This window comes from Mastomys coucha, unplaced genomic scaffold (genome assembly GCF_008632895.1).
Source record: "Mastomys coucha isolate ucsf_1 unplaced genomic scaffold, UCSF_Mcou_1 pScaffold16, whole genome shotgun sequence".
NCBI classification, from domain to species: Eukaryota; Metazoa; Chordata; class Mammalia; order Rodentia; family Muridae; genus Mastomys; species Mastomys coucha.
In genome coordinates, this window is record NW_022196898.1 from 56155406 (window position 1) to 56166744 (window position 11339).

Below are 11339 nucleotides of genomic sequence, written 5' to 3' on the forward strand. Positions count from 1 at the left end.
ATATGAGGAATTAGAAATTTGTTGACTGTCATCCAATGGTCTCTCTAATTTGGTAATTGGAGAAATATTATACAACCCATATACACTGTCAGCTTGTTTGTTCGTGACAGTGTCTTGCTGTGTACAACATAATGGTCTTGAGATCTTGCTTCTCCTATTTCAGCCTCTCTATTAGTAGTATTGTTTATTTCATGTTTTTACACTATATTATAGTTTTCAGAACAGCTTACATATTTTAAAAGCATTTATATACCCAAAAGAAATGTAGACAATTAAATTGGGAGGGAGTTTGTAAGAAAACCACAAGGAGTAAGACTGACTGCTTTGCTTGACATTTGTAACGCTTGTATCAAGTTACCACAGTAAGAGCCAAGATTTTAAGCTCTACTAAATATAAAACAAACAAACAAACAAAAACACTTTATATATTTATGTTCATTTAAGAAAATATTAGGCCGGGCGGTGGTGGCATACACCTTTCTTTAATCCCAGCACTTGGGAGGCAGAGACAGGCGGATTTCTGAGTTCAAGGCCAGTCAGGTCTACAGAGTGAGTTCCAGGACAAGCAGGGCTACACAGAGAAACCCTGTCTCAAAAAACAAAACAAAACAAAACAAAACAAATATTAGTAGTGATGTATTATTTTGAAATATACAGTTAATACGTTAAAAAAAAAAAAACTAAATGCAGGCTCTGACTTCCTTGACAAAAAAGCATGATGATTGCCTTTTGTCTTGGGGGCTCTCATTTTGTTTGTTTTGCTGTGAAACTGCAGTGAAACTCAGTCTATCCTCCCACCAGCCCCATTCTCATTGCCTAGTAAACCACTATTTGCATATCTAGGAAACAAATGATTTGTGCCATATCAAGAACCTCTCTACTTCTGAAATTCAGTTGCCAAAGAGCAATTCCAAATGACCTTCCAGGGAAGGAAGTCCCTGCTGGTCGTCAGTTAACTTCTCCGAGCTCAGTGGCTTTCACCCCAGCCCAAGTTGGTCCCCACATAATAACACACTGCTAATTTGGATGACTTCACTAATAAATTACATTTCCAAATGTAATCAAAACAACAATGTGCCAAGCGCTGCTCAAGACAGGAGATAACAAGAAATCCCGCAGACAGCAGGCGAAACACTTTTTAAAAAATCAAGAAGCAGCCAGGCGGTGGTGGCGCACGCCTTTAATCCCAGCACTTGGGAGGCAGAGGCAGGTGAATTTCTGAGTTCGAGGCCAGCCTGGTCTACAGAGTGAGTTCCAGGACAGCCAGGGCTATACAGAGAAACCCTGTCTTGAAAAAAACCAAAAAAAGAAAAAAGAAAAGAAAAAGAAAAAGAAAAATCAAGAAGCAATCACTGTGTAGCATTCCTTGATTTCAACAGCAATTGGGTTAATAATCAAGAAAGACTGGGAATCAAAGTGGAGTCCCAGTCAGCAGGATCACATTGTATTTCTTTAAGGCTCTTGACAGATGCAGCACTAAAGCCTGGGAACTCTGCTTATGACTAACACCTTTTACTCTACTAAGTGGTTTCTTGGGTGTCATTCCTTACTGAGAAAATTGCTTCAGAGAGTTCTCTTCACAAAGTTATGCCTTTCAAAATTTAGAATAGTTTCCAATGTATGTGATTCAGGTTCCCTGACCAGAACAAGAAAACAATTCTGTAAGTGAAAAACAGTGTATTTGGCAATTCTATTGTGTCTTTTTGGTAGTTTTGACTATTTACCTTGCAGTTCACATCTGTTCCCTGCCTTGATAAAAGAAATTCTGTCTTATTTTTTGGAAGCTCTTGAGAGGAAAATACTTGCTAATTGGTAAATGAAAATAAAATGGTGTCCTCTCACAAAAAAATATTTTTTCTTTAATTAGAATAGCCAATCTTTTTTCATTTTCTCTAGACACAAAATAATCCAAGAGGAAAAAAGTTTTATAAACTTTTGAGCTATTTTTAAATTTACTAGCTTATTTTGGAGACAGGGTCTTAGTTATTCCAAGCAGTCCTCAATCTCTCTACGTAGCCTGGATGTCCTTGAACTTCTGATCCTTCTGACTGCACCTCGTGAATGCTGGGCTCACAGTACTGAGACACAACCCTTGTTTTATGCAGTAGTAGGAACCGAACCCAGGGCATGCAGGGCAAACGTTCTACCAACTAAACTACAACTCTTCTTCCAGCTTTCTGAAGAACACATGACATCATTGTTATTTGTGGTCATCTTCTTGTCCCATAATGCACAAGGGTTTATTTTAACCATAACTTGGTACTTCAGCTATCTTCCTATAAGTACGTGTCTCACATTACTCAAACCTTCTGTAACACTAAAACAAACACACATGTGTTAGCATCTCTAAATGTAATTGCATTTTAAGAAATAAGGACAGAGTAAAGTTTATTAAAATTAAAAAAAATAATAATCAATGTTCCTGGCTCTTCCCACCTCCCCAATTCCTAAAACCTAGTTTCGTTTGCCTGGAATCAAGAGGCCCTGTCCAGCCCTGAATGGTGATGACTGTGCACACCATTTGACTGACTTGCACACAGGCAAGTCACACAGCCATTCATCGACTTGTCCCTCGAGCTCTCCCCACTGAAACTGCCCCTTCTGGCCTGACACCTGCTTCCCTCATGGTTCCCCCCCATGACAGCAAATTCTTGTATGTACCTAACAGATTGTAACCCTACAAGACAGGCCCCCAAATGCAGTAATCTTACCTGTTGAAATCCCAAAGGATTAAAATTTCTAACCTGAAAAATCACAACCTGAAAAGATTCAAATCCCAGATGCTGAAATCCCAAAAGCTTAAGACGGGCAGTTAGCCAGCCTGAGCGGGAGAACTAGCACGTGCAGTGATTTGTGTACTGGTTCACATTTTGTTGGGAGGAAGGAAAGTCTAAGAATGTGGTGAAGCATTTTCAGGGCTTGCCTAGAAGGTGTTTCCAGAGAAGATTAGTGTGGGAGTTTGAGTGGACCAGTCAGGGAAGATAACGCCTCAGTGTGGTACTGTTACCGGATCTTAGGGTCAGAGCCTGGGATCTGGCAGTCCCAACGAGGTAGGCTGAGCCATCTGTCCCCAGCACACCAATTAAAGAGACAAGTGATATTGAAAAGAGTAGAAAGAAGAGTTATTCAACACCATCACGTTGGAAAGAAGAACAAATAACCAGGTCGGGTGACACCCAAGTTGGTCTTTGGGTACCAATGTGGGAGGTTGGTCCTACCGAGTTTCTTGGCTCTGGTCTGTCCTGCCTGGAGGTCTGACAAGTGTCAGACTGTGTGAAATCTCGTCATGGGAAGCACGTTCCTTCTTTGGTTGGCACGAAGACTTCAGCCTTTCCCTTCATCCATAGTAGGATTAATGGGAAGAAATTTTTTAGATATAAATATTCTAATATTTAATAATCTTTCCATTTTTCCCTTAAAAGAGCCATACCATGCAACAGATCTATGAGAGATTTTTGCTGAAAAGATGAAAATGATTATTTGTCACATAATGTAGTAAGTCTTAGAGACTTATTTCCTTAAGGAAATACATATTTTCTTCATCCAAACCAGCACATAGATATTCTAAAAAAGGAATCTCTTTACATGATGTAGTGCAACTCCGGGATGCAGGACAAGGCTGAAACAAGTCCAAGTGTCTGCTGCCCAGCAGGTGCGGCTGACAAAGCTCCACACAGCACAGGAACACATCACTACACCACTGCACACTGCCCAACAGAGAGATTCAACAATAATATTGGGCAAATTTTCCTACAATGCCAAGTCTTATAAAATTATTAAGGCATGTATAACTCAATACTTAAAATTATAAAAATAGCATTGGTACATCTGCGAGAAGGTGTTTAAGTTCTTGGAGCCCATTGTTTCGATGGTGTGGTAGCACAGACAAGGGTCTCTCCTTCGCATCACCTTTCCCACCAGCACTGCCCAGTTTGCCCAGCTTGCAGAGAACAATCACAGAAAGCTAACTTCTCTCTGAAAGTGGAGACCAAGCTTCCTGCTACTGCCCTGGACACCAGCATTCCAGGATCCCTGGCCTTTGGATTCCAGCACGTGTGCTAGCATTTCCCAAACCCTTGGGCTTTCTTTTCCTTCCTTCCTCCCTCTCTTTCTTTCTTTCTTTCTTTCTTCCTTCCTTCCTTCCTTCCTTTCTTTCTTCCTTTCTTCCTTCCTTTCTTTCTTTCTTTCTTTCTTCTTTCTTTCTTCTCTTTCTCTCTCTCTCCTTCCTTCCTTTCTTTCTCTCTGTCTCTGTCTCTGTCTCTGTCTCTGTCTCTCTCTCTCTCTCTCTTCCTTTTTTTTCTTTCTCTTTTTAGTTAGGGTCTCTTCAGCTACTTGCCAGCACTGACTTTTACAATTCGCTAGGCCATATATCTCAGGATTGTATCATTTTGAATCCTGGAAGTATAGATTCCACAAAGACATCCAGAGTTCTAATTCATGGCAGGCGTTTCCATTTTCTGCAAATTTTACTCTGTGGAAGTTCAGCTCCACCACAGTGACTCACTGACTGTGTGTGAGCGCCGCCGCCCGTGCATGTAAAAATGTTGAAACTTCCCAGTAAGTGAGGGCATGCTTTTTTCCATACAGCTGTGTTTGTGGAAGAAGTTTTTAAGAATTCCACCTCTTGGATCAAGTGCCTGTGCTGTAGCGACTTGCTGAGGCTTCTTGTCTTGTTATGGACAGGCAGTGGCGGGGAGGAACGCCGAGCCACACAAGGTTGAAGAAGCTGTACCACTAAGCCATGGTCCAGAACCCCATGTTCTGGTTCCTCTTTCTTTTTTGTTTATTTGCTCTTAGTTGAGGTTTTTTTTGTTTGATTTGTTTTGTTGTTGTTTTCTTACCTTTATTTTAGTCCTGGCTGTCCTGGAATTCTCTTGATAGACCAGACTGACCTCAAACTCACCAAGATCTGCTTCTGTCTCTGCCTCATGAATGTGGGATCTTTTTTTTTTTTTTTAAATGATCCAAAGAGGAGTATGTATGAAGAGCTCTTGACAGGAGTATGGGAACTAACACCACTGAAGAAAATATCTCCAAGCATCTCTCCCTCCACCCAGCAACCATTAACTATACCTCAAGGTGTGAGGGAAAATTCTAATTAAGGTAGAAGACTACCATTGACTGTCAGATAGCTTTCTGGGGCTCAGCGTGTAATGGGGGACTCCCTTTGTTAACAGAGGTTTTCCTTCTCTGACCTTGTCTTGGAAATTCTAAGCCCCTACACTCACCTCTACCTGAGGAATATCACATAGCCTCAATTAGTTTATAGAATCAATTTCCCTTCTCCTGATAAAAGGTGTTCAGCTAGCACCTGAGATTTCTGAAATGCTTCCCCACACGAATGAGGCATTCCAGGTACCCTAAGCCCCCCCAGTGACCTTTGCCCATCCTTGATGTCCCTTCCCTCAGCCCCCCCAAAACTTTATAAGCCTTGACTCACCCTAAGTAAAGTTGATCTGCCTACTGACAAGGGGTCCAGTGTGGTCATTTGCTGTATGTACTCACAGGGCTTCCAACCCTCTGTTTGACTTTTCTACTCCCTCTCCCTTGTGGTCCCAAACAGCCAATGATCCACAAGGGTAGGAGACCCACAAGGGTAGTTTGCTCCTGTGTGTTTTGAGACAAAGTCTTACTATGCAGTCATAGGGTGGCCTCAAACTCTAAGGCAGCCTGCCTCTGTCCGCGTGGTACTGGGACATCAGGCATGCAGCACCATCGCTGTTTTTGATCAAGCAACAAAAGGCTTGGGTTAGAGCTTCCAAGACAACTCATATGGTAAAAACCTATAGCATCAGCGAGTGTGGAGAGTTGTTCTTTTATGTAAACAGAAAGGTTGGTACAACTCCAAAGCCAAAATTATCTTTACTCTTGAGTTATTAGTACCCATTCTGTTGCTTACCTCTGTGTATGGCGTAATATTCCTGTTATTGGAACTCCAAACTGCTTATTGAAATTAACTTTAAGGACAAACCAATTCTAGTAAAACCTGTCTGTTACAGGAATGAGATATGTCTCCCAAAGGTGAATGAATGTGCTTAAAGCACTTGGTCTGGTTTGGGAAAATGAAGTATTGTAGAGGAAGTGCATCACTAGGGGTGAGCTTTGTGGCTTTGTTTTTATTTATGCTTGTTTGGTTTGGTTTTTTTAAGACTTTTATTTTATTTATTTGTTTGCTTGTTTGTTTTGATTTTTTTGAGTTAGGGTTTCTCTGTGTAGCCCTGCCTGTCCTGGAACTCACTCTATAGACCAGGCTGGCCTCGAATTCATAAGAGATTCACGTGCCTCTGCCTCTAGAGTGCTGGAATTAAAGTCATGTACCACCACTGCTCATAGTCATAGAGTTCCTGCTCTACACCTGTGGTTCTTCCCAGACTTACTTTTTGAGTCTTCCACCTGTGAGCCCTGCTCTAGTCTGCCTGCCAATTCAATTTACCCAGGTTGACATTTAGCACTTATACTGACAATATTTCCCCAATGCATAAATCCAGGTACCAACCTCTGCCTCAAAGACCAATGCCTGACTTAGCGGCTACAAAACAAGCAACCCCCACAACCCTACTACACCTCAATAGTCAACTTGAGAAAGTCAGCGACTTGAATTCAACGACCAGGTTCCCTTGGTCCCTCCTCCATCTTCCTTTTCTCTAAAGCCGTTCCTCTATTTCTTTTTCATAGAAACAACAAAAAGGCTGGAGATGTCAGACCACAGACCCTGTAGCTCCCTCCTCTCTGTCTCAGAAGTGAGGCCATGCCTCCTCTACTGCTGTTCGCTACCTCCTATGAGTAAAGAAGTAATGTATAGGCAAACATTCTGTATACCTCACTCTAAACAAACAATGTCCTTCTTCTCCTCCTCCTCTTCTTCCTCCTCTCTTCTTCCTCCTTTTCTTCCTCCTCCTCTTCCTCCTCTTCTTCCTCCTCTTCTTCCTCCTCCTCCTCTTCTTCCTCCTCCTCTTTCTCCTCCTCCTCTTCTTCTCCTCCTTTTTTTTCTTCTTAAGATTCATTTGTTTAATATGTGTGAGTTCCCTGTCTGCACATGCCAGAAGAGGGCATCAGATCCCATTACAGATGGTTGTGAACCACCATGTGGTTGACTGGGAATTGAACTCAGGAACCTCTGGAAGAGCAGCCAGTGCTCTTAACCACTGAGCCATTTCTCCAGTCCCACTTTCTCTTTCTTAAGAAAGGTTTTAAAAGGGGGAACTTGAATTAGTTGCTTTTTGTTGCTATGATCAAATACCATGACCAAAAAAAGGCAACTTATGGATGAAAGAGTTTATTTTGGTATTTGGTTCCAGAAGGAACATGGCAGCCATTGACAGTAAGCAGCAGGAAATGGAGAGAGGACATCTTCAAGTGCTAACATGGAGCAGAGAGAAGCAAACTCAAAGTGGAAAAAGTCTCTAAACACGAAACCTGCTCCTATGGCTGACTGATTCCTTCCAGCAAGGCTCCATCTCCTACCCCGAGTGTAACCTCCCCAGATAGTGTAACCAAGTGGAGGAGACGAGTGTTCAAACGCATGAACCTATGGAGACCATTTTCAATCAAGCCACCACACCTCCCCTCTTTTCTGTGAAGGCTCTGCCATGCTGTCTCTAATAGGATGGTCACTAGAGATTCAGATTGATCTCTTACCTCAGGGTCCAAACAAAGCCCCTCTCCATGGTCACGAGGCTCTCTCACCTAGCTAAGACCACTTCTGAAGAGCAATTTCACATCAGCTTCTTTCCTAAAACAGCCACTCTGACTTTTAAAAATTATTATTTGTATGTAGGGATGTGTATCTGTGTACATGCATGTGCACATGCATGCTGGTGCCCGCAGAGGTCAGAGGTCGGAGGTTGTTAGATCCCCTGGAGCTGGAGCCATAATGTGTGTGCTGGAAACTAAAATCAGGTCCTCTAGAAGAACAGCAAATGCCCTTAGCCGCGGAGCCATCTCTCTAGCCCCTTCACTTGGATTTCTAACACCACACAAGCCTGCTAACCTGAATTTAATCCCAAGAACCCACATAAAAATAAAAAAGCTGTCTTCTGACTTCCATATGTATGCTGTAGCATGTGCATGCCCACCTATATACAATATAATAATAAAAAAATTTAAAAAGACTTCATTAAGATATTTAGATGCCTACAGTTATAAAGCTGGATGCACTCAATTCCCAACCATAGTGATATATATTTGTACATTTTTGCTTTCTTGGTTTTCTTTTATGAACACGGTTGATCTGCTCATAATAGTTATATCCACAAGACTGGTATTAGTGTTTATAGTTATGTGGGGCAGATGAGGTCCTGAGTGAATGTCTGTTATTGACAAGGGCCCCAGCCCTCAGACACATGGGAGCTGCCAAGACTTCTTGTCCATTTGCAAATGCTGATGTCCTGCACAGAGAGCCCCGACTGCAAATTCCTCCTCTTAGATGTCTGCAGCCCAAGACTCCCTTTAGAAACCTTCCACTGGGACTAGCTAACCCCAGACCTACTAAGTCAACAAGTAAAGCAGGAAAATCCTGACATCCCAAAGTGACTAGACCTCCTGATCACCAGTCAACCTAGCAGCCAATTGACGTAACTAGTGTGTTTTAGAGATTTAAATCCCCACGAGGTTTCTTGCATCAACAACTCCTACGGTGACCCCTAGTGTCCAAAATGTGCAACTACAAGACAGTGGCCTTAATGTTCCTTTAGCCCATTATATGGAAGAACTTGTCTTCAATCAGCAAACACCACACAGCCACCCAACCATGGCTACCCAAATATTTATTCATTCTTATAAATAAGTACACTGTAACTGTCTTCAGATGCACCAGAAGAGGGCGTTAGATCTCATTACAGGTGGTTGTGAGCCACCATGTGGTTGCTGGGATTTGAACTCAGGACCTTCGGAAGAGCAGTCAGTGCTCTTACCCACTGAGCCATCTCACCAGCCCCGAAAGATATATTTTTTAACCAAAGATGCTAGCAATTCCGTGAGCTATCAGACCCAGAGCTATCTTCCCAGAGAGCCCACTTTTGCCCTCATTCCTACAAAGAGGGCATGAGGTGAACAACAGCCGTGGATTTGCACATAATGCAAAGGCCCAGCAAGGTTTGTGGGGACAGAATGTGACAGAGGAGAAAGAAACAGCAATACATCAGGATTCCCTGCAGTGGGGTCCCTGGGGATATGTTGGCATGAATGTCCAAAGTATGGCCATCCTGGAACACCTCAGCTGTGCAGATACTCAGCTTCTGTTTGGTGACAGGGCTGGAGTGGTGTCGGAGCAGGAATAGCTGAGTCACCAGCTGATATAGGCTCATGTAAGAGGCTGTCTGCAGCTTCCATGCCCAGCCAGGTAGCAACCTGAGGCACAAGAGTCAGTCGTGGGGCAGCAGCAAGGGTTGGATACATTTATGGTCAAGATAAATTGTATATATTTTATAACATATGCAAGCATATGTATATTACACATATAATTATCAAAGAATCAATTTAAAACATAGTTTTTTAAAAGAGACAGAGGTGTCCATGATAACTCAGCTGAATCTGGAAGGCCTCAGGGACCCCAGGCCAAGGTCACCCCAAGAGTAAAACAGGTTATCATCTAAGAAGAGCCTCTTGGCCATTGCATCTGACCGCCATGCTTTCCCGCAGGCAGCAGTGTCAGCCATGGAAGGAGCACCTTCCAAATGCACAAAGGTACTCACTGCAGAGTAGCCTGTCCCTGATCAGGGCCACATTGATACAGAAAAAGGTGATGCAAGACCGACTCCTGCTTTTCAAAGCCATGGCTTCAACCTCCTGCTCCCCAAAGCACTCCTGATTGACATTTTTGTAAACGCTATGCTTGGTATTTTGAGTCTTTATTGCATGTGTCTCCGGGGTTCACTCCTAGGTAAGACAGAGTCAGTTCCAGGATTGGCCATCTCTAGAGGCCCAGCTAAGGATCTGGCATGTGAGACCTTGTCCCAAGGATGAACATCATCTCCTCACCACCGTGGCATCTGTTAATAAACTCATCCAACCTGGGCCCCTCTACTAGCACTGCCAAGGCTCTTCTCCTCTTCTCTCCTCCCCACATCTGTCCCCACAGGAGCCGCTGGCTCCAAGATCTGAGAGAAGAACAGCAAAGAGCAGTCAATGCAGAAAAAGCATCGCCTAGACCTTCTCGGGAGACAGGATTGTCTGGTGACAAGATGAGCAGCAGAAAGGCAAAGAGATCAGAAGGGAGCTCCAAGACCCACATATGACCCACACACAATGGGAAAACCTCAAAGAAGAGACCAAGAAGCAGCCTAGGAGAAGTGACTGTGGGGTAGCAGAGGCTCAAGGTTTGGAGGGCTAGGGAAACAGTTTGATGAAATAGAGGAGTAAAAGAGGGGGAATATGGGACTGTGAAAGGCAGTCTGGTTTCTGGTTGAGCTAGGTTTTAAAGAAACGATGACCCTGCACGGGATAATCCTGCAAGGGACCGTAGGTGTTTTGCCATGCTCCTAGACACCAGGCTCCTGATACAAGGCTGCAGCCCTCCATAGGCCATCAGTCACATAAGGGCAACACCCCAAACCCCTCCACAGGTAGAAAATGTGACCACAGGTCATGTAGACTCAAGACAGATCTCCATTTTAGTGAGGTACCTAAAGGCCTAAAGGGCTTAGCCAATTAAGCTCTCCTTCCCAGACACACTCCTCCCTGCAAAAGATATTTAACTTCAGGGCGGCCCATAGAAAATGGGGTACGGTTTAACTCATCACAACTCTCTCAATAAATGCTTTAAAACCATGGACTGCCTCTTTTCATCGGGATCCCCCATGGAGAGCAATGGGGCCGGAAGAGCAGCATCTAGTCTCCCAGCCACAGTCTCCACCAAGCCAAGCTACCCACAAGCCAAGGACACTCATCCCCGCAGGACCCAGCTGAAGCTCTCCTCCCCACTTTCCCCTTTGGCCCCGGGCTAGAGCCAGCCCGTGGGCCCTTACTCCGTTCTCAGCTCTTCTGAGGCATCCAACAGCATCTGGGGTGCCCAAGAGTCTGAGAACCTGATGTCCCCAGCCTCCGTGCAGGTCCAGGACTCCCCCTCGCCCCCCAGCTAACTCCAGCATTCCCTGGGGATCTCAGACTGTGCTTCCCTACCCCAGGAACAGGGTCCCGAGGCTTCTCATAGCCTAATGCCGGCCAGCTTGGGGTCTGAGCAGTCAGAGGTCCCAAGTCCCGCCTCCCCAAGTGGCCAGAGTCCTGGGGTGGACGCGGCCACCATTAACCCACAGAGGAAATTGTGTGTGTACATGTGAAAGACCCCCGGAACTGGGGAGATCCTTACTCAAGTCTCGGGATGACGCGACCACCCAATGACT

General features: G+C 44.1%; 1 protein-coding gene across 4 annotated transcripts in view; it reads right to left on the bottom strand.

Moving 5' to 3' along the window:
* Positions 1-11339, bottom strand: part of LOC116093606 (glutathione S-transferase Mu 1) — a 29529-nt gene that overhangs the window by 12458 nt on the left and 5732 nt on the right. Inside the window, exon 1 of one of the 4 annotated variants that reach the window (XM_031375150.1) lies at positions 5441-5547. The exons of 2 other annotated variants lie outside the window; for them this stretch is intronic. In XM_031375150.1, the coding sequence (XP_031231010.1) occupies positions 5441-5488 (48 nt within the window). In that variant the 5' untranslated portion in view covers positions 5489-5547. Of the gene's footprint in view, positions 1-4841; positions 4875-5440; positions 5548-11339 lie in introns of those variants that run through there. One more of the 4 variants, XM_031375154.1, reaches the window with a different exon arrangement.